Source organism: Elephantulus edwardii, unplaced genomic scaffold, assembly GCF_000299155.1.
Source record: "Elephantulus edwardii isolate Elephantulus edwardi_28Jun2011 unplaced genomic scaffold, EleEdw1.0 scaffold00104, whole genome shotgun sequence".
NCBI classification, from domain to species: domain Eukaryota; kingdom Metazoa; phylum Chordata; class Mammalia; order Macroscelidea; family Macroscelididae; genus Elephantulus; species Elephantulus edwardii.
In genome coordinates this window covers 2,338,619-2,363,124 of record NW_006399854.1, presented here as the reverse complement: position 1 = coordinate 2,363,124, position 24,506 = coordinate 2,338,619, and the positions used below count along the sequence as shown (strand labels likewise).

General features: G+C 39.7%; 1 protein-coding gene across 2 annotated transcripts in view; it reads left to right on the top strand.

Moving 5' to 3' along the window:
- RTN1 (reticulon 1) overlaps nt 1-24,506 on the top strand; it is a 317,220-nt gene that overhangs the window by 271,891 nt on the left and 20,823 nt on the right. Inside the window, exon 1 of one of the 2 annotated variants that reach the window (XM_006891775.1) lies at nt 15,846-16,202. The exons of the other annotated variant lie outside the window; for it this stretch is intronic. Within the exon in view, the coding sequence (XP_006891837.1) occupies nt 16,142-16,202 (61 nt within the window). The 5' untranslated portion in view covers nt 15,846-16,141. Of the gene's footprint in view, nt 1-15,845; nt 16,203-24,506 lie in introns of those variants that run through there. 2 annotated transcript variants of the gene reach the window in all.

Here is a 24,506-nt window from a genome sequence, read left to right as displayed (position 1 = left end):
CAAATCACGAACTGAATGAGAAAAGACAAGCAAATGATGACAAAACCAAGATTAATTCGATGTTGAGACTACTTAACAAAGATTTCGGATCAGCCATCATAAAACTATATCTACATCTTTTGATACAACTGAACGTATAGGAAAATCTCAGGAAAAAAGAGAAATGTTATATAAAGAACTAAAGAAACGCTGTTTTTAACGTACACTGTCAAGTCAAAACCAACTCATAGCTGACCCTCCAGCAGATTTTCAGAGACAGTAAATTGCACTGGAGGAGATTGCCCATCTTTCTTTGATGGTGCATTTGGTGTGGATTCAAACCATATGCCTTTGGGTTGCCAGCACAGCCCCTTGCCACTGAGCCATCAGAGCTCAAACAAATAGAAGAGCCTACAAATATAATTGTTGTTAGGTGCTATTGAGTGCAACCCATCGCAACCGTATGGACAGCAGTTCTGAATCTTGTCCTATCCTATGCCATTCACATGTTTGAACCCATTGCTGCAGTCAGTGTGTCAGTCCATCTCATTGAGGGTCTTCCTTTCTTTCACAGACCTTCCCAAGCATGATGTTCCTTTCCAAGGAATAGCATCTCTTTGCAACATGTCCAAAATATGTGAGATGAAGCTTTGCTATGCTTGTTTCCAAGAAGCATACTGGCTGCACTTTTCCCATGACGTAGCTGGTTGTTCTTTTGGCATTCCATGGGATATTCAGTACTTTTCTCCAACACCACAGTTAAAAGGCATCAATTCTTCTGTCATCTTTATTCATTGTCCAGCTCTCAGATGCATAGCAAGATTGGAAAGGTCAAACTCTGAATCACATGCATCTTAGTAATATAAATAAAAACTACCTGGGAAGTTCAATAATAAAGTGGTGAGTATAGAATCAATAAACATAAGGATAGAACAATAGACTTTACCCAGTTCAAAAGACAGAGAAAGAAGACTGAAACCCATGTACAAACACACATATATGTGCCAGTATTATTTCTAAGGTTTGGATAGACTTGAGTGAAGTAATTTTGTCACAGCTTTGGAGACCCTTCAATAAAGCACATGCATAAAGTTTTAATATTTTGTTTCACTGACTTACTAATGATATTGTTTCTCAAAGTTTCATCAGCAGAAAAGTTAATGTCAGACTCCTTAGAACCATTTAACTGTGTTATAGTGGTGGTTTTGGTTGGTGTGTTTTTGTTTGGGTTTTTTTGTTTGTTTGTTTGTTTTTTCCTTTCTTTTTTAACCCTCTCTTACATTTTAAGAGAGATCTGGTGGCCTAATGGTAAGAAGCTGCATTGCAATCTCGAAGCTATGCAGTTTGAATCCACCTGGGGCTCTGTGGGAGAAGAATGGACAATCTCCTCCTGTGTGATTAACTGCCTCAGAAAATCAGCTGGAGCATCAGCTGTGGTTTGGTCAGTGGCAACAATAACAACTTACATTATAGAGCCCTGGTGGCCTACTGGTAAGAAACTATGCTGCCAGGCTAAAGGCATGTGGTTTAAATCCACCAGCTGTTCCACAGGAGAAAGATTAATAATCTCCTCATATATAATTTATTGCTCCTGAAGACCCAGTGGAGGGCCACCTATGGGTCAGTTCTGACTCAACAGTTCGTAACGACTTGCATTATTGATTCTTTACCACTGTCACTCCAGCTATATATGCATTAATACCTTTTTACCAACTGCATAGGACAGAATGAAATTACCCCACTGATTTTCAAAACTGTTATCTCTTCAGAGGCAAACTGCCACGTCTTTCCCCTGCGGAGCAGCCACCTTGTGGGATCCAGGCACCCACTTCCATTAGTAGCCAACACTTTAACTACTGTGTCACAAGGGCTTCTTATGTAGGACTTAAGTACCCCATTTTGTTCTAAGTAGGAGAAGTTTTAGGTAAAATTGAGGAAAATAATGTTGAGGATTCTACCAATTCTTGAGTCAGTTCCTCAAGATGAATGGGAAGAAAATAAAATCTTGAGCCAATAACAGTTAGAGAGCAGAGATACATGAACAGCAAGTCTGAGGAATTGAATCCACAGCATGGGAGGACCAACCAAAACAATGTTACCCAGCCTTTGTGACAGAAACCAATTTTAGATAAGGCCAGCAGGCAAAATTCTGAAAGATGTACTGGAAAGGAAGGGCCAGGAAGAGGCCGACAGATTGCCAATGAGATCCAGTAAGTAATTTTGACCAAGGAGTTGTGTTGTCCTTGGGCTGAGACAGAAAACAAGACTGCCCTGGAGAGTGGTCTAAGAAGCAATCCAAGACATCCTGTAAAATTGCCATGATGAGCTCTTTTATGAAAGGCCTGGTTGACATGGCAGGTGGGACTAGATTCCAGCTCACCCTGTGTTACATACAAAGAGGGGGTACTGTATTCATTTGGGGAGTATGCCTCATTCTAATCTTTTTCTTCCAGTTAAAAGAATTATATATAATCTGTTCTCCTTTCAAGTGTACACATTAGTAGCTTTTAATATATTTATAAATTTGTCTAATGAGTGCTGCTAATGTCAAAATGTTTCTATCGCCTCAAAAGAAACCCTGTAACCTTCTAGCAGTCACTCCCACTCCCTGCGTCTTCCAGCCCTAGGAAATTACAATGGAACTTTCTGGCTAAATAGATTTTGGGCTCTAGACATTTCATATAAATAGAATCATATACCATGTGGCCATTTATTTGACTTCTTTAACTTGTTGTTAGGTGCTGTCCAGTTGAATACAATTCATCATGACCCAGTGAATAGCAGTTCAGAACCCTGTCCTATCCTGGGTTGTCTACATCATCTCTGACACACTTGAAGTCATTGTTGCAATCACTGTGTCAGTCCATCCCATTGCGGGGGAGGAGGTGTCTTCCTCCCTTCCACTGATGCTCTGCTTTTCCAAGCATGATCTTTCTTCCTTTTTTTTTTTTATGATCTTTCTTTCTTTGAAATAACCTCTCCTAGCAACAAGTTCAAAGTATGAGAAACAAAGCTTTGTCTTACTTACCTCCAGGGATCACCATGGCTGCACTTTTCCCAAGGCATCTCTGTTGATTCATTTGGCAGTCCATGGATATTTAGTACTCTTCTCCAGCACCACAGTTCAAATGCACCAATTTTTCTTCTGTCATGTTTATTCATCATCCAGCTCTCAGAGGCATAGCAAGTAATTGAAAAGACTGTGGACTGAGTCAGGCACACCATTTAGCATACTATTTTCATATCCAGATTGTAGCAGGGTATCAGTTTACTATTAATTTTTATGACTATTATATTGATATACCACATTTTTATTTCCATTCATCATTGATGAATATTTGAGTTGTTTCTACATCTTTGCTTTATGTACTATTAAATAAACATTTACATATAGAGTTTTAAATGGACATGTGGAATCGTTGAGGACTTACCATAAGGAATTGTTCTGCCGACCTGAAGATGCATGATTCTAATCTGCCACCAGTCAGTGCGAGAAATATGAATAGTCTCCTCCCTTGTGATTAAGTCTCTAAAAACCCAATAGAGGATGAACCCTGGGTTGGTTCCAACTTGACGGTACACAATAGCAACACTGTACCTCTATGCAAGAAACAAGAAGATGTCTTGTTAACTTTTTTAGAGAATTTATGAAGATCAGCATAACATGGGCTGTTGATGAGTCTTCCTCTGAACTTGATGCCACAGTCTCCTTCATTAAGTCCAGCTTCTTGAATTATTCTCTCAGACTACAGATTGAAAAGTTATAGAAAAAAAGATATAGCCCTGATGCACACCTTCCTTGATTTTAAACCAGGCTCTGTTCTCTTGCTCTATTTGGACAACAGCCTCTTGGTTTAGATAAAGCTTTCATAGGAGCATAATTAAGTATTTTGGGATTCCCATTTTTCCAAGTATTAACCATAATTTGTTATAATTCACACAGTCAAATGCCTTTGAAGAGTAAATAAAACACAAATATTCTAAACTTTCAGCCAAGATCCCTCTGACATGGTATCTCTGGTGCCACAGCCTCTTCTAACCTCACCGTGAACTTGGGGAAATTCTCTGTACTATACTAGACATTGTGTATAATCTCTGCTTGCATATTATATAAATGATATTGTTCAGTAATTTCCAGATTCTGTTGGATCACCATTCTTGGGAATGGGAATATGAATCACTTCCAGTCAGTGGGCCACGTAGCTGACTTTGTTTTCCTGGTGCAGACTGGTAAGCATGTCCAAGGCAGCATCTGCTAGTTACAGTTGATTCCTGGGGCCTTACTGAATGTCTTCCTTCATTACCATTGGCTCTTGATCATATGCTACTTCCAGAAATATTTCATTGTTGACCAGTTCTTTTTGGCATAATGACTCAGTTCATTTCCTCTGCCTTCTTTTTTATTTAATTATTCTAGCAAAGATTTACAGAAAGATTGATTTTCATTCATTCTTTAGATGCTTCCTGAGCCGTTAAAGTGTTTGCCCAAAGCATTTCTAAGTATCTCCACTTAAGGCATGAATTTGTTTTTCTGTTCTTTCAGCTTGAGGAATACTTAGCAAATTCTTCCCTTTTTATTCTCCAACTCCTAATCTTTGCTCTAAAACATTCTCTTATATACTTTGCTTTGTCTTCTCATGCTGTCATTTGAAATCTTCTGTTCATTTCCTTTTGTTCTGTATCCTCTTATTTTTGGCTTCTTGATGCTCTAGTGAAATTTTATAACATACATTAGTATCTTTTCTTTCTCCACTATGTAATAAGCTTTTCTTCTCTTCATGGATGATATTCTTGATGCCATTCCACAAGTCATTGGGTTTTTGACCATTAGTGTTCATTGCTTCATGCCTGTTCTTGAGATGATATTTAAGTTCAGGTAGGATAGACTCAAGGTTGTATTTTGGTTCTTATGGACTTTTTTTTCAGCTTCAATTTGAACTTTCCTATGAATACTTAGGTCCATTCATAAACACCCTGCATTAGGCAAATAACACATCTTGTTTGCTGAATGAGGAGAGAACTTAAAAAGCTTGCTGCAGAAGACCAAAGACTTGTTGTTCTTGTCGTTGTTGTTGTATACTGTTGAGTTAGAACTGACCCATAACTGACCCTCCAGTTAGTTTTCACAGACAGTTAATCACATAGGAGGGGATTGCCTATCCTTCTCCTGTGGAACAGCTAGTGGATTCAAACCTCATGTCTTTGGGATTTCAGCACAATTTCTTACCACTAGGCCATGAAATCAAAGACTACAGCCTTTAATAAGGATTACATCTCAACATCAAGAAGACAAAATTCTCACCACTGGTCCCATAGATAGCATCATGATAGATGGAGAAAAGATTAGTGTTTTTCATGATTTTACCTGAGTTGGCTCTACAATCAATACCCATGATACCAGCCAGTCAAAAAATGTACTGCATTGAAAAGAAAAAAATCTGCTCTCAAGGACTTCTCCAAATTACTGAGGAGCAGTGATGTCAGTTTAAAGACTAGGGTGTATCTAATTCAGGTTATGTTCTTTTCAGTTACTTGTTATCATCTGAGAGCTGGACAGTTAATAAGGATGACAGAATTGATGCCTTTGAACTGTGGTTTTGGAAAAGAGTACTGACTATCCTATGGACTGCCAAAAGAACAAGCAAATATATCTTGGAGAAAGTTCATTCAGAGCTCCTTACAAGCAAGGATAGTGAAGCGTCATCTCACATACTTTGATCATGTTGTTAGGAGGGTTATTCCTTGGAAAGGTGTATCATTCTTGGAAAGGTAGACAGTCAAGGAAAGAGAAGAAGACCTTTAAGAGATGGATTGACACATAGACTGCAGTTAAGTATGTCAGAGATAATGAGGATGGCATTGGATAGGACAGGATTCAGATCTGTTCACAGAGTCATACTTGACTCATTGGCACCTAACAACAATGAAGATCGGGGGGGGGGAATCAGAATGGGATTTGGGGGTGGTTTGTGGGGTTTTTTTTCAGACTTTGATTGGCTTCATTTAATATACAGTTTGGAAACTGAGTTAACATTTCAGCTGTTGTTTGTTGTTACGTGCCATCAAGTCACCTAAGACTCATAGCAACCCTTTGCACAGTAGCCTTGAACTCTGTGCTATCCTGAGCCTATCTCACTGTCTCCAACACACCCAACCCCAGTACGCCAGTTACCATGTCAAACCATCTCCTCCAGGGTGTTCTCTCGTGCACTGTCCCTGCATCCTTTCAAGCATGATGTCGTCCTCCAAGGACTGGTTCCTCCTGGCAACATGCTAAAAAACTAGATGACACAAATTAATTTTATGAAACAGAATCTGATCAAGAGGCAATGATGATGAAGGAATTGGCAAAAAAACAAAGCACCTACATAAATTTGAACTAGAGGGTCAGAAATCTTCCAAAGATCAGAGAACCTTGAAACACTTAAGCCAGAACTTAACAAGATTTTCGTGAGGAAAATCAGATGCAGAATAGAACTGCTAAACAAATTTGTGTTCAGAAAATATTTTTCCCAGTATCCTCTTGAATAATTAAAATAATTGTTGATTTCCCCTAAGCATAACTCTCAGTCTGAGCTTCATAGTTTGTTTCTAGGACCTGACTGAATTCTTCAAAAGAGCACAATGCCGAAGGTAAAATAATGTTACTGGTTTATCTATACAATTATTTTACTTAATAATGACCTCAAGGAACCTATTCTGTGTTGTTTGTTGTTGTTGTTATGTGCCGTCGAGTCACTTGTGACTCACAGCGACCCTATGTACAACAGCCCTAAACTCTGCTCTTTCCTGTGCCAATCTCACTGTCTCAAATACACCGATCACTGATTCATAGCTTGTAATTGTGAAAATCATGGCCTGGATTAGGCACACTGTAGTCTCTGGACTAATGTCATTGTTCCTTGGTACTCTGGAGAAGTCCCTGACAGCAGATTTTTCCAGTGCAATTCATCTTTTGATTTCCTGACTGCTGGTGCCAAAAATGTTGATTGTAGAGCTGAGCAACATCAGTCTCTTCTCCATCTATCTTGGTGCTGTCCATTGGCCCAGTGGTGAGAATCCTTGTCTTCTAGATGTTGAGCTTCAATCTATATTGAAGACTACAATCCTTGACCTTCTGCAGCAAGTGTTTCAGGTCCTCCTCAGTTTCCACAAGCAAGGTTGGGTCTTCTGCTTAACGTAGGTTGTTGATGAATCTTCCTCCAATCCTGATGCTATATTCCTTCTCCTAAGGCCCAGACTCCTGAGTGATCTGTTCTGGAAAAAGTATGGAAACAGGACATATCCCTGAAGCACTCTCTTTGTGGTTTTGAACCATGGAGTGTTCCCTTGCTTTGTTCTGAGGACTGCTTCCTAGTCCAAGTATAAGTTTCACATAAGCACAATCAAGTGTTCTGGGATTCCCATTCTCCTCAAGGTTAGCTGCAATTTGTTGTGATCCACATAGTCAAATGCCTTTTCTTAGTCAATGAAACACAGACATTCCTCTGGTACTTCCTGCTTTCTGCCAAGGTACATCTGACATTGGTGATACTGTCTCTAGTACCATGTCATCTTCTAAACCCAGTTTGTATTTCTGGTAGTTCACTGTCAATGTACTGTTCCAGTCATTTTTGGATAATCTTCAGCAGAATTTTGCTTATATGTGATATTAGTGCTATTATTCAATAATTTCCACACTGTCGGGTCACTTTATTTTTAATCGGAGTAAATATGGATCTCTTCCAGTCATTTGGCCAGTTAGTTGTGCTCCAGATTTCTTGGTACAACCTGATGAGCATGTTCAGGGCAGCATCTGCTGAAATATGTCTATTGGTATTCCTTCAATTCCTAGGGCCTTATTATTTTGCCAAGACCTTCAGAGCAGCCTGAATGTACTTTGTCTTTCATCACCATTGCTTCTCGCTCATATATTGTTTCTTTAAATTCTTCTGTGTCAGCCAATTCTTTTTGGTACAGTGACTCTGTATACTTCTTCCTTCTTCTTCTAATGCTTCCTGGATCATTCCATTTTCTGCCCATGGTATCCTTAAGTATTGAAACTCATAACTTGAATTTGTTCTTTAGTTTCTTCAGCTTAAGAAATGCCAAGCAAGTTCTATCCTTTTAATTTTCTGACTCCAGCTTCTTGCACATTTCACGATAATACTTTGCCTTGTCTTTCTGAGCTGCCCTTTGAAATTTTCTATAGTTTCTGGAGGCATGCTCTTTTGAAACTGGATGCCACTCCTGCTTCCAAGCCTGTTTTATTCAGGAGATCCACGAACACCTGTGGCACTCGGGCCCAAAAGCCTTTTTAAATACAAGGTCAAATCCAGTCAGCTCACACCCTGTTGTAAGAGCAGCAGCCACACTCTGGTATCAACCAGAAAACACACCTTAGCAGAATCTGGGCGTTCCACTCATCTTCCCAGCTTGGACTTGAGCGAGTTGGAAACTGTGAGGCTGATGCAAGATAGGTCAGGGTTCAGGTCAGCTATTCATAGTGTGAGTCATATCAAACCGAAAGTTACCTAACAAGAGCAAGTACACAATTCTAAATGATAACTGTTAACTTTTATTATTTTAAAGACACAGTTTCCTTTGGCACCTGTCAATGAAAAGGTGACTGTTGTTTAAAAGTTCTCTAAGGTCATGTCTTTTACCTGTGTATGCTTTTAAGATTTCTTCCCCTAAAATACTTTGCAGTTTTATTGTGAAATGGACTACAGCATTGATTTATGTTTCTTTATCATCCTAGTAACTCATTGACAGTCCTGAGTCATATAATTTCTGTGTTTTTATGAAATTTTAACTAATTCTTCCAGAAATACAAAATGGCTTTAGAAGGGGCCATGATACCAAGGATATATATCAGTGCTAATGTCAAATGGATCTTAACTGAAAGTAGAGAGTAGCAGAAGAATGTCTATTTGTGTTTTATTATTTATCCTTCAACTTCTTAACTCCACTACTTGAAATCCTATGTGCCTTCCTCATTTATTGGCATCTATTACACTCCAGGCCTTGCACTCTTCTGTAATTAAGTTTCCCACACTCTTATCTATTTTGATGTAATGCTTTTTTATTCAGCCTCGTTATGATGCTCTCTGTTCATAACTTGGTTCAGTTGTCATCTGTTCTCTGAAGCCATTCTTGAAACTTCCTCTTCACTTAATCAGTGTTGCTTTCTGAGCTGTCTACTATTTTCTGCTCATACATCTATCAGTTGTTTACACTTACCTATACTTCTTTCACAAGCACATTCAGGGCTGCGTCTGTTTTTTGAAATATGCCAAATTGGTAATACATCAGTTCCCTGAGGCCTTATTTTTTGCAAGTTCATCAGAGCAGCTTGAACTTCCTTTGTTATCATTGGTTCTTGACCATATGCTACTTCCTGAAATGATTCTGTGCCAGCCAATTATTTTTGGTACAGTGACTCTGTGTACTCCTTTCATCTTCTTTTGATGCTTCCTGCATCACTCAATATTCTGTCCATAGCATCTTTAAGTACTGCAACATAAGGCTTAAATTTGTTTTTCAGTTCCTTCAGCTTGATAAATGCTGAGAAAGTGCCTCACTTTTGATTTTCTGACTCAAGCTCTGTACATTTCATTATAATATTTTGTCTTCATGAGCTGCCCTTTGAAATCTTCTGTTCAACTCCTTAACTTCCTGATTTCTTCCCTTTGTTTTGGCATCTTGGCCTTCCAGTGCAATATCCATTCTGTTCCAATAACCATCTTGATATTTTCTTCCACCTCTGTTTTTGCAAGGACCTTTTGTTTTCTCCATGGGTAATATCTTGGTATCATCCCACAACTTATCTGGCCTTTCTTTGTTAGTCCAGTGCCTCCAACCAGTTCTTAAAATGGTGTTTAAACTCTGGTGAGATAGATTCAAGGTCATATTTTGGTTCTTGTAGATTTGTTTTCATTTTCTTTATATTCAATTTTAACAAGCAGATGTTGTCCTCGATGTGCTCACCAGATTATGCCAGGAAATCTGGAGGACAGCCACCTGGCCAACTGACTGGAAGAGATTCATATTTATTCTCATTTCCAAAAAAGATGATCCAACAGAATGTGGACATTATTGTGCAATATCATTAATATCACATACTAGCAGACTCTTACTGAAAAGTATCCAGAACCAACTAGAACAATACATGGACAGAGAACTTCCAGAAATACACACTGGATTTTGAAGAGGCCATGATTATGCCAGGTATTTGACTATGTGGATCACAACATATTGTAGCTAATATTGAGAAGAAATGGAATCCCAGAAGACTTGATAGTGCTCATGCAAAACCTATACCTAGACCAAGAAGCTGTTGTCTAAATAGTGCAAGGGAATGCATAGGTTTAAATCAGGAAAGGATTATGTAAGGGATATTTTATTTCTCCATACATTTTCAATTTGTGTATTGAACAGATCATTCATGACGCTCGACTTTATGAAGAAGAATGTAGAATCAGGATGGGAAGAAGACTCATCAGAACCTATGTTATGCAGACCTCTCTAGCCAAAACTGAAGAGGGCTTGAAGGGCTTGCTGCAGAAGATCAAGGAATGCAGCCTTTAATATGGGTTGCATCTCAACATCAAGAAGACAAAAATCCTCACCACTCGACCAATAAACAACATCATCACATCATGATATTGGAGAAAAGATTGAAATTGTCAATGACTGAATTTTATTGGATCCAAAGTAGTAAGAAAAAGGAGGAAGACCCTCAGTGAGATGGATTGACACAATAACTACAGCAGTGGGCTTGAGGGTAATGAAAATTATAATTCTGGTACAAGATGGGTCAAGGTTTGGGTTTAGAGGATCTCTGTGAGTCATAGTGGCCGCAATGGTGCATAACAGCAAGGCTTTGCCCTGGTAGGGAGTTGCACTGATCACTTAAAGGTGGCATCTCTCTGATCATTTGAATCCACCAGTGATTCTAAGGGAAAAAATAAACAAGAACTTTTCCTCCCATGCTATGATTTGATAGACAATGAGTTCTGAATCTGAGTGCCTGTGATCATAATCCCTTTTGGGAATGGGTTTTTCTTTGTTATGTTAAGAAGTTGTATAAATGTAGGCTGTATTTAAGCCAATCGCCTTTGAGGTGTGAAAAAAAAAAAAAGATTAGGCATAAAGAAAGTAAGCAGAAATCAGGACGGTCAGAAGCCATACAACATGAAGATCACGGGGGACTCAGAGAACAAGAACTTCCAGAGCCAACAGACAGATGAAGCCTGAAACATTTAGGGTGTAAAGGCTCTTAAACTGAAAAAGTAAATGTGTTTGGTAAAGACACCTGCTTGTAGTACTTCTGTTAAAGCAGCACTGGAAAAGTCACACACAAATTTATTAAAGACAGGAAATGTGTTTAAGCTCTCAACTGCTAAGGTTTTTGGTTCAAACACATTAGCTGCTCCCCAGGAGGAAGATGTAGCAGTCTGCGTCTGTAAAGATTACAGCTTGGAAAGTCCATGGGGTAGTTCTGCCCGTTATCCAGGATCACAGCGAGCTGGCATTGACTCAAGTACAGGATACAGAAGATAGACATGATACGGCCACCTTCGGCGTCACAGCCTTCAGTGTTCATCTTGATCTGGAATGACTACAAAACTTTGCTTTTCACATTAGAACAGACTGCCTAATGTGTTGTTCCATGCTGAAAATGAAAGAAATCATCACTTCCTCTCCTGGCAGCCGAGTTTTAAGCTGGCTGCATACAGAGCCCTTCTGTTTTCTCCTGATTTAAAGACGGTGGCTGATCATGCCATTTTAGTATGCTTGGCTTTGCTCTGTGTTTTCTTTCACTGACTGAGAACAATTTACATATATTTCTACCCATTTTCATGTTATGATCTTGGTAAAACTCATTCCCATTGAGTTGGAACTGACTCACGGCTGACCCTCTATTTGGATTTCACTGCTGTACATTATCATATTGGGGAGACTGCCCATAATTCTTGCTCAGAGTTGCTGGTGGTGTTGAACCACTGAAACTCAGCTTTTCGGTTAACAGAGCAACTCCCTACTGACTGGGCCAAGGACACTAGAACTCCCGTAAGAGCTATTAATATCATTGGCCACTTGTGCAAAGCAAGTATATAATTACAGTGTGTACAGAAGATAAATTCTTAGTATGTCACTGAAATTAACAGCTAAAGCTATAACTCCTTTCAGGAAAGAGAGTTGCAAAGATGAACTCGCTGAAGGCCACATAATGAGCTTTCATAGTGTGGGTGGCTCTCCTACCTGGATGCTCAGATTCCCAGCCGAGTGTTCAAAAACTCTACTGCCTGATTTGCTTTTAATAAGTTCATTGTGCCTCTTACCACCTGTGAATGAATCTAAGGTCCCCATTCTATTTTTTATTACTATGAGTTTGTGTCTGTGGCATAGGATATCTTGTTTCCTCAAATAGCAGCTCCCAAATCTTATAAACAAGGTTTTTAGACTTTTCAGTCCCAGCATGACTAAAGAATGTGATCTTTTAACTAAGTTGACTTTCCAAAGTCTACTTTGTTGTCACTGGAAACATATGGCCCAAGAAGTCTGGAATAGTCTAGCCCTCCACTTAAGAAAGAACATACTCCTGTCAGCTCTTCACTGTTGGAGATGTGCTACTTGGAGCCTGTTACTCACACTAGAAATAGCATGAGCATTGACAATTCACTACTGAAAGCACTTGCTATTGCCTTCCAGGCTTTGAGTTGATGGCCTGGGCTCTCATCTCGCTCACAGTACCTCCTAGGGACCAAGGCTTCAAAAGTTTCCAGCTGAAAGGGGGTCGGGACGGCACAACACACCTGACAACCCACGTGTTCCTCTTCCTTCTGAGTCTTGTCCAGCTGTTCTGTTTACCATCAGTCCAGCCTTAACCTCTTGCTTTGAGAACTTGATGCTGATGAAATTATTATCTCATACTTGACTCCTTAGCGTTTTGCTGACTAAACACTAAATAATTAATTTAACCATGGCAATAATAATAATTTTTTTAAATGTAAAAATTGCAAATACAGAAAAGTCACCAATGTCTCTAGAGATAGGTCAGTTAAAAATGTGCTTGGTAATCATGTGGTCACTATTTTCCCATCAACCTTGTGGGAGCACTGATACCTTCCTCATTTAAGGCCCCTCGAGGCAGCAAATTAGCTTTCTGACATCATACCAAGCTTCCTCAGGAGTGAGTTCAAATATGTGGCAAAGATAAGCAGAGATATTCAGCCAGTTTCTCTAGAAAACTGTACTCTGAAAAGAATATGCGTTACTCCCCTAGATCATACTTTGAAAGTATATGTGCTTTCCGAAAACAGCAATTATGTCTGTCAACATAGTATTGTTTTCAAGTGCCATTAAGTTGGCTACACCTCATAGTGACCCTGTGAACAACAGATCAAAACCTTGCCCTATCCTGTCACATCTTCACCGTCTCTGTTTGGGTCCCTGCTGGTGTGGTAGGTGCAAATACAGATTTGGAACTGGGAAAGAGCACTTCTGGGAACTATGTACAGGTAGTTCCTAATCCTAATCAGGGAATCCATGAGGGAAAGAGAAGTCCTCCGCCCTGTGTCATGGATAAGGCCACAACAGAATGAAGTGGCATGTTTTTCTTTGGTGCCTAGTAACTCTTCCTTCTGTTTGCCTTCTATCATCCCAAAGGAATCTTCTGTCCTCAGGCTGTTGTCTCTTATCTCCTCAAGGGACCTCATCTCCACCAAGACTCTTTCCTCGACAGTGCCCAATTCAAGTCTTTTTTCTTTGCTAAACAAACAGATTCGTCTTGGAGAGGATTAAACCAAGCTACTCCTTGGAGGCAAGGATTCTGGGGCTTCGTCTGACATACTTTGGACATGTTTCCAGGAGGGACGGGTCCTTGGAGAGGGACATCATGCTTGGGAGGGTGGAGGGACAGCGCAGGAGGGGAAGACCCTCTATGAGATGGATTGATTCGGTGACGGTGACCGGGTCATCGGGATGGGTGTGTCAGAGGCGGTGTGGTTGGCGCAGGATAGAGCAGGGTTTAGGGCTGTTGTCCATAGGGTCGCTATGAGTCGGAAACGACTCGACGGCACATAACAACAACAGCAACAACATTTCTATTTTCTACTTTTTTCTCTTTGAGAGATGTTTTTTGTCATCAAGTTAACTATCACTCATAGCAACCCTTAGAGCAACAGCTCTGAACCTTGTCCAACCTTGAGCCAATCTCACTTTCTTTTACGCACTTGCCCCATTGCCACCATCATGGTGTCAGTTCATCTCATTCAGGATCTTCCTCTCCTGAGCTATCCCTCTACCCTTCCAATCATGATGCCCTCCTCCAACAACTAGTCCCTCCTGGCCATGTGCAGGTATGTCAGATGGAGCTTCACAATCCTTGCCTCCAAGGAGAAACTTGGTTTCACCCTCTCCAGGACAGACCCGTTTGTTCTCTTGACGGTCCACTGTATGTTCAGTACTCTTCTCCAGCACCACAACTCAAAGGCATTAAAGATATACATACTTCTTATCCATTCTTTCAAGACCTTATTGTATAATCTGATAAAGTATTTCATAATGACAGTTGAATAGCACATCATCACATATTGCTCTTTTCCTTGGTTAACATTTGCAGCTTAGCTGGGACCTCCTTAACCACTTGACTAACTGGACTTATATATACACTGTTCATCTCCCAGCTCTCACTCCCAAAGATAATATGGGTGAGACACAATATCCTTTGTTTTGTCTCATGTCTCCCTGACTTCTCTAGGAGTAACCTTGCCCTCAGAAACAACTCTTGTGGGTCAGAATCAAAAGACTCTTATCTAGGGTCTACTAGCACTCCATCCTGGTATATATTTATTCATTCCGCTGGCAAAAAAAGCCGGAGAAGAGGGGTAAATATACACTTTCTACACCTGAGTGGTAGGATTCCTCTCTAGTCACTGCTTGTCAAAAAGGTCTTGGGGAACTCAGGCAATTAAAACCAAGCCTGCCCAGGATTTTAAGAACTGGGGGCAAGATGGATGTGCTCTTGAAGGCATTAAGGAGTTGTGTGAACATACCATGGACTGCCAAGAGAACAAAGAGGTCTGTTCTGGAGAAGCTGAAACCAGGCTGCTCCTTTGAGGAAAGGATTTTGAAGCTCCATCTCACATATTCTGGGCCTGATGCCCTAAGGGACCAGTCCCTGGAGGACATTCTTGGAAGAGTAGAGGGTCAGCCCAGGAGAGGAAGACCCTGGATAATAGAACTTGACATAGTGACTGGGGTAATGAGGGTGATGTGTCAGAGAAAGTGAGACTGGCTCAGGATAGGGCAGGGTCCAGAGCTACTATTCATAGGGTTGCTGTGAGCCACAGTTGACTGGACAGCACATCACCACAACCCTCAAAATAATGAAGTGCTGAGTACTCCGTGAGTTGCCAAAAGAACAAACCAGTACGTCTTGTATAAAGTGCAACCAGCATGCTTCTTAGAGGCAATGATGGTGAAGCTCAACCTCACATACTTTGGGCATGTTGCTAGGAGAGGCTGTTCCTTGGAAAGGGACATTGTACTTGGAAAAGTAGGAGTCAGGGAAAGAGAGGAAGATTTTCAATGGGATGGCTTGATAAGGATAATAAAGGATAGGACCAGAGTCAGATCTGTTGTTCAAAGGGGTGTATCTAACAACTGCTCTCGAAATCTGACATCCATAACTTCCATTCGCTATTTCTTGTCCAACAGGTTTCTTGGGTTTTTAAGAAATTTCTAGACTATATACCCTCCAGGCAGGAACCGCCCAAGACCCTCGGCTTTCATCCCCACCCAGGTTTCTCGTTCCCCTTTTCTCCCCAACCTGCCAGGCCTAGCCCATGTTTGTGCCTTCTCTGTTGGGGCAGTTCCACCATCCCCAGAACAGCATCCGCACGCAGCCCCACCGAGCGGGCGCTCTCCTGTGCAGCCGCGCCTGCATCCCTGTGCGCGCCGGCAGGTCCGGGCCGCGCGGCGCCGCGCTGATTCGCTGCCGCGGAGACTGCGGCGCCCGCGCCGTGCCCGCCCCTCGCGCGCGCCGCCTGGTGCAGCCTCAGTCTGTCTGCAGCCGCGCGGCGACCACGAGCCCAGCCGCTGCAGCGCGGGCAGACCGCCTGAGTGCAAGCTCAGCGCACCAGGACCGCCACGACGAGCTCCCAAAGGCCGCAGGATGCAGGCCACTGCTGATTCCACCAAGATGGACTGTGTGTGGAGCAACTGGAAAAGTCAGGGTATTCTCTTTATTTCAGTACTGCATGCCTGCGGCGCACGGGAACCCAAGACCCGGACTCGTCCATTGTGCATCATTTCACCTGTGGGACCTTTGCATGCTTCATACCCCAGAGCTTTCCATTGGGTGGAGTAAACCTGTTATTGCAAAATCAAAATTGATGGTGTTTTATTCCTTTTTTTAAAAATGCCTTTATTTCTCCCCCAACCCCCACCCTTTGTTGTCTTATTGTATTCTATTATTTTAAATAATGCATCATTTGCCTCTCTCCTCGGAGCTCTTTCGGTATACATTGGTCATTCAGTGCTTGTTTAATCTCTTCTCGTCCCCTGAGTTAAAATGCTCTCGTATTGTGTTGTGTGCATCCCCGTGCGTTATTTTCTGTCAGAGATTGAAATATCCTGGAGAACCATTAACTGAGAGGACTCCCGTGCATCCTTTTAAAAGGACACACCCATCTCAGGGTTGTTGTTTGTGGTCACACAAAAGGGACTGGAAATGCAGACTAGCTCTCGAAATCCTGAAAATATGATGGCGTAGCCATATATTAGGATGGGCCACTTTGAAATATGTCAGGGTTTTTTGCCTGTCATTGAGGTAGCAGAACTACTTATCTATTAATAAGGGGTGTTTGTTGAACAAATGGAGGGAAATAAAAAACAGTGTGAGTTGCCCTCTAGTAAAACAGATTTATTTTGCACAGTCCATATTAACACTGGGTGTGGCCGCCCTCCAGCCTCGCTTGGATTGCTTTTCAGCCATTTTTATTCAGCCTCATACTTCACACATCCATCTCTCCTTTGTTACATTAAGATACTCTCCTTCACCTTCCTCAGTTAGGAAATGAGGAGGAGAAAGACATAATTTGCAAGAATGAATTCTATATAGTTAACTTGGGTATTTGTGAAAATTAAGTGTCTTTTAATATTTAACAAATTTGGTTCTAAAGAAGGAGCCTTGGACTGAACCTGCAGGGTTTTGCAGCATCCCTCAAGGGACCAAGATTATTCTGGAGCAGCAACAGATAAAGATATAAATTAGAAACAACCTGGGCATCTTCTTGTGTCTTTTTATTTCCATTGTCCTAACACCATTGGTCCAGAACAAAGTAAACATAACCCTCAGAATGAAGGGCTCTTTTGCTTTTGATCTTTGGTGGTTTGAGTGACCGTGACACAAAATGCAGTCATCTAGTTCAGCTTACATGGTGGGGGTCTATTGGAAATAATAATTACTAAGAGTGTATCAATAGACTCCAAAACTTAAAATCCAGGAAATTCATGTATGGCAATTAAGAAGCATAATTTTAGACAATGGTGACAACTGCATGGGATACCAAGACAACTGACAGCAACACTATAGAACTGAGTAAAAATGGGTGATGAGGTTCCACGCCTGTAAATCCTAACAGAGATCGGCTGCCCCATCTTTCTTCTGTGCAGCACCTTGGTGGGTTCAAACCACCACCATTTTGGTTAGCAGGCAAGTTCTTTGACCACTCTGCCACAGGACTAATCTACTACATATAACAGCAGATGCTATGAAAATTCTTTGTAACAGTCCATTCCTGACAAGGGTTTAGGCTCAGTCAGTTTATTCAGTGTACATACTTGACAACTATGACTTAATATAACTTAAAAAAACAAGTTGGGTATAAACTAGGGTTATGGGTTGTGTCTGCTCTTCACAAAGTAGACATCAAATGGTGGCATATTTTTCTGTACATTTGAGATAAAGGGCATGTAGAAAGAATCCTATGTGTTTCAGTAAACCTTACTGGAACTAATTTAAAATATAAATAATTCACAGACATTTATAATCAGAAAGTAATACAAAATGATGTAGTTTGTCCATTGAAGGCAATCATTTTCATTATACAGCTGCTTGTGACAATGAGTTCAAGATTAAGGGTCTTCAAGACACAGTGACCTTTTGAGTCTTCAGTACCATTGATTGACCTTTATCAGATAGAACAAAGCCATTACCTGGAAAATTAACTAAAAACTGTATGGGTCAATTTGTATGCACAAGACAAATGACAAATGAAGTATTTACCTTTCCATCCCAGCAAAAGAACTTTTCTTCTAAATGAAATCTTACAATAAGATGTTAGTTTAGTATTTTCACTGCATCTGTTGCACTTTAATTCACCTACCATCAAAAACAAACAAATCTCCTGAGCAGTTTTTAAAACTACAAAGGATGCCTGGGCCCTGTCCTTAGAAATTCTCATTCAATTGTGCTGGGCATTGGTATTTTTTTAAAAGCTCCTCAGGTGAGTTTTACTTCACAGGCGGAGTTGAAGCCACTATGAGTCAAATCTATGCCCATCAAAGCAAAGTTCACTATACCTGTTATGAAATGAGTGTGATTTACAATTATCTGAGGAGAAGCCTCCATGAGATTGTTTTTTCTTACAGTTTATAAAAGGTGATAGATACTGAGGTTTTAAGTCTGAGAAGGTCAGTAATTTGCCTTAGAATATATCTAGATCTTGAACACAGGAATCCCAAAGCTCAAATATTTTTTTTCTTTTGCTGAAAAGAAACATTAATAAGCCGGTTCAACCCTTTCTACATGCACCTCTTTGTGATATGAATTACATTTTTCAAGTTGTACGATTGTTCCTCTGCCATTAACTTAAAGACGCCATCCCCTATGCTGCTATTCAGGGCAGATAGTCTTTACAAATTAAGTTAACCTATTGTTCAAAGAAAACTTCAGAAGATAGTTTAGCTTAAGATTTACAGAGTATTTAAAGTTCATGATTTTGGGATTTTATCCAGCCTCAATGGCTCCAGAAAAATCTAGATCCTACTGATAATTTAAAATTCTGTTCTACATGCTTCTCCCTTTTGATCAGAATTCTATAGAATCTTTGATTAAAATACTAAGTGATGCTCAGCAGCAGCCATCTACTTCGTCTGGCTTCATGACAAAGGAAGTGACTGGACACACAATGTGCCAAAACCAACACTTTTAACTATACTACCATACTACCAATATCCAAATGGTACCATCAAAAAGAAACAAAATCTGGGCTGAACCATCCATCTGTATCATTCAGTTTGTGCTCTAAAACTGCATTTTACTATAGTCAGCAAATTCACTTGGTAAGACCTTTGAGAGTATAGTGAATGTGACACCTACCATATGCTTGGGGCCAAGAGTCCTGCTTCATGCCGTGTTAAAGCTTCCCTATGATTTGAAACAGTACCACTGGGTGAAACATCACAGAGAATGTAGCCTAAAAGCATTTCTCTTGGAGTAGTTTTTATAAACAAAATAACATTTTTTAAAATGTTATGCTGACCTAACAATGTTCTGTGGAAACAATGCCTTGGAGTCATTAGTTAAAAAAGAAGTTAACTTGAAACATTTATTATACAGCCAAACATCCCAGATAAAATCTACAGACGAAATGAACGCTTTAGCATAATGAAAAGCAGTATTTGTCTCTGGAAAGTGGCATTAAATAGAAGACATTTTAATACATATAAAAGAAGTTAATAACACCTTTCATCAAAATTTGCATTTTATTTATGTTTCATAGAACAAAATGGCATACAATGTAATACAAATAATACAACATAAATAGTACATTTGCACATTCTCTCCTCAGAGTCTAATAAAATAGAAAAGGATAAAAACAAGCTTATCTGGCATGGTTTGGTTTGTGGTGGTTTTTTTTTTTCAATGAGAGAAAATTCTCGTTGAGCCAATAATGTACCAAATATAGATACTCATTTACTCAGTGGAAAATAGAGGTTTCTTTTTTATCTCAATTTATGATTCTTTTTAAAAGCCCTTATACAGGTAATTCTTCAGTGTTGTGGAAGACAATTATTTATCTAAAAATAATACATGCACATTTTGAAAATTTCCATTTCTAAAAATAAGTTCAAAACAAAACCACAAGTCAACCAAAGTCCTATCACAAAAAGTTTAGCAGTGTTAGTATTTGATAAATATTTAACTTTACTTGTTAAAAAAAAAGCCAAAGGGCTTACTAAACAACAAACCAGGAAAATAAAGACTATATTTTTAAATATATTTAAAGTCATTTTCAGCCTGGTTTTACAGAGGTGAAAAAAGTTGATGTGAAACTGAAAGAAAGAACTGAATTTAAGATACGTATTTCTCTACTAAGGAACCCTGGTGGCCTAGCGATAAGAAGCTTCACAGCAATCCGAAAGGCACGTGGTTCCAATCCTTCACTATCTGAGCAGTTCCTTCCTAAAATTAAGGAGGTTCAGGGAGAACCAAACTATGATATACATCAGAAAGGTATAATATTTTTAATTCTTTGTTTTCATTTAAAACTATCCAGATGGCTTCTTTGTCTCTAACTTTTTTTAAAAAAAGTTTCACTGAGGTTAAGAAAGATTGACCAAAATGCTGATCTAAGTCTACATTTTGAAATCTATTCTATTTCTCAGATTTCCACAAATTAATACTTCCTTCATTAAAAGAGTTTCTGGGTGAAACAACAGTTAAGAGCTTGACAACTTACTGAAGATTGGTGGTTCATATCTACCCAGCAGTACCTCAGAAGAAAGGCCTGGAGACCCCGAGAGGTGTCAGCCATAAAAAACCCTGTTGGGCACATTTCTGCTTGAAACATATGATTTGCCATCAGCTTCTCACCAACCAGTCTGGGCTGCTTTGTTTTGCTTAAAGTATATTATTAATCTTGGTTCTGTCCAACACAGACATTATGATTGTTGTTGTTGTTAAGTGCCATTGAGTCAAGTGTGATTCATAACAACCCTATGAACAACAGAACCGAACCCTGTCCTGTCCTGTGTCATCCTCACAATCTCTTACATATTGGCGGGCTCGAACTACATGCCTTTGGGATTGTGGTGTGCCTTTTTACCACCAGGCCACCAGAGCCCATTGTGGCAAGCACCATGTCAGTCCATCTGATGGGGGGGTCTTCCTCAGCATTATAATTACCATATGTTAATAGCAATAGTGGATGAAATCTTCCAATATAGTCAATAGTCCCTTTCTTTACCATAGTTTTTATGAGACATGTTTCTCTCTTTCTTCCTCTTTTATCTTTGTTTGTGTATGTTTAATTATAGTCTGTACCCATTTCTTTTTCAGCCTTAAACTAGTTGATACATTCTGAAACAGAATCTGTTATGTAATTTATGTATATTTAAATTACCTAACAATAGAATTCTAAAATCTGCATTCAAAAAAATAAAATAAAAGTGATCTTTATTGGATAGCTTTCAATTCCACCTTCATTCTTTAAATAACTAAATGCACTTCACAGCCAAATTCATGCTTTTCAACCTGCTGTTCTTAAATTTTGGCTTATTTAGCCCATGTATGTATATCTGCATTCTTCTTGTTGTTATCTAGTTGCCTGCGACCCATAGAGACCCTATGTACAGCAGCTCTGAACCCTGCCCTGTCCTGAGCCAGTCTCACTAATTCTGACACACCATCCCTCATTACCCCAGTCACTGTATCAATCCACCTCATCTGGGGTCTTCCTCTCCTGCTTCATCCCTCCACCCTTCTGAGCACAATGTCCTTCTCCAGGGACTGGTTTCTCCTGGCCACATGCCCAAAGTATGTGAGATGCAGCTTCAAAACTCTAGCCTCCAAGGAGAAACTTAGTTTTACCCTCTGCTAGACAGACCTATTTGTTTTCTTGGTAGTCCATGTTATGTTCAGGGCTCTTCTTCAGTGCCACAGTTTGAAGACATAGATTCTTCTGTCATCCTTCATCATTGTCCAGATTTCTGATGCAAGTAATTGCAAAGACCATGGCCTGGATTAGATGCACCATTGTCTCTTGACTGTCATCTTTGCTTCTCAGTACTCTGGAGAGGTCCCTGACAGCAGATTTTCCCAAAGCAATTCGTCTTTTGATTTCCTGACTGCTGGTGCTAAGAAAGTTGATTGTGGAGCCAAGCGAGCTGTGATTGTTAACAAACTCAGTCTTTTCTCCATCCATCATGGTGCTGTCAGTTGGCCCAGTGGTGTGAATCTTTGTCTTCTTAATGTTGAGCTTCAATACATATTGAAGACTACAGTCCTTGACCATCTGCAGCAAGTGCTTCAGGTCTTTTAGTTGTTGTTGATTGCTGTCAAGAATGACACATAGTGACCCTATATACAAAAGACCTGAAGCCTTTCTATAATGATCATCATTTTTTAAAGTTCATAGAGTTTCCAGGGGCATGTTGTTTAGGAAGTGGATGTCACTCCTGCTTCCAAAGTCACCTTTATATTTCCTAGTAAAGTACACACAGCTATTAAAACAACCATGGTTGCCTTGTGGTTAAAAATTAAAGTCTGAAAGCTTTAGTGAATTTTTTAAAGCTATCCTCTTGCCTAAGTAACATTTAATAGTAACTACTTTTAAATCTTAATAATAATTTTTAATTTAAAGCATTTCTTTCAAATAAGTAAATTGTTGAGCATATTAGACTTTTAGTTTTATTTCCCCAAAATATGGTTTTAGTTAAGTTAAATCACGATGAAGTCTTCTTATTTGGCTTCACAAAGTAAAATCTTTACTTCTTTCCCTATTACTTGCTTGGCGAAAGGAAGAAAATGATTCAAACATAACTTACAAGGGTGAAAAGCACAAATATAACAAATTTCAACTTTTAGAGTTCATTACACTTCCTACCATAAGAGTGCATCTCAAATATGGGATCATATTCTAACTCCTTTCTTCCAAAGAACTTCAGCAAACTAAGATTATTGTTAGATGCCGTAGAGTTGAATATAACTCAGAGTGACCTTATAAATGACAGCTCTGAACTCTGTCCTATTCCTGTGCCATCCTTAAAATGTCTAACGTATTCCAGTTGGGAAAATTGGGAAAAAAAATATCTAACGTATTCAAGCCCATTGCTGCAGTTACTGTGCCAGTCCATCTGGTTGAGGGTCTTCAGCTCTTTCACCAATCCTCCATCTTTCCAAACATGATGACATCCCCAAGAAATAGTTTCTCCTAGCAAGAGGCACAAACTATTTGAGACAAAGCTTTATCGCCTTAACCTCCAAGGAATAATCTGGCTGCACTTTCTCCAAGACATATCTGTTTGTTCTTTTAGCAGGCAGTGGGATAATCAATCAGTATTCTTCTCCAAAACTGCAACTCAGAGGCATCAATTCTGTCATTGACTTGTCCAGTGCAATACATCTCCTGATCACCTGTTGGTACAAAAGGTGTTGATTGTGGATCCAAGTAAGATGAAGTGGTTGACAGTTTCAATCTTTTCTGCATCTTTCATGATGTTGCCTACTGGCCCAGGGGTGAGAATTTTTGTTTTCTTCACATTGAGATGCAATTCATGTTGAAAGCTGTATTCTTTGATCTTCTATAACAAGTGCTTCAAGGCCTCTTCACATTCAGCAAGCAAGGTTTTATCACCTGCATAACATAGGTTATTGATGAGTCTTCCTCTGATCCTAATGCCGTGTTCTTCTCTAGTGACAACTGGCATCAAGAAGGACATGGTATTTTAATGAGCAGACAGAGGTACAATGAAGGATTGTTCCTTTTTCTTATTTTCTTTCTGTTCCAGAAACATTTTGTCATTATCAGCTTGCTAAAAAAATCTTTAGAGTTATATGTATATATAAATGTTTACATGCATATATATGTGTGAGTGTATAAACACACACTCGCACACATCCTCAATGACTCCTGTCTATTCCACGAAAATGGTGACTTTTTCAGAAAGTTTACAGTTATGTGACTCAGAAATATAAATGAAATGATACTTAGAGCAGGTTGGAAAAAAAAATAATAGATGAAGATATTCATGAGCCAATACCTTGTAAATGGCGTGCTCGATTACCACATGCTCAAAGCTGCTTTTTGCCCTCATGTAGTAATCTCTTTATTGGTGTAGGTGCCTCATAGAAATCCCTTCAGAAGTACCCCTTGGATTTTCTGGAAGCGAAGCAGGAGGAGGAGTTGGCCACCATATCTTAAATCTGTGGGTCCAGCTGTTTTACTTTCTTTCCATCCCATCCCATCATGGTGACAAAAATCCCAAGTACAGTATTAGTCCAGAAATACGGGAATGTGTTCATGTGAACGGTAAAGAGGGGAATAAGAAATCACATTCTGCTTTTAACTCAAGAAAATGGTTAGCCCTTCATAGGCATAAAAGCAATTTTGCCTTCTATCCAATCTGGTGAATGCCATTGTTGTTAGGTGCCGGTTCTGATTTGTAGGGACTCTCAACTACAACAGATCAAAATTTGGCCTGGTCCTACACTATCCTCACAATTTCCACTGTAATCTGAAGAATAAAGAAAA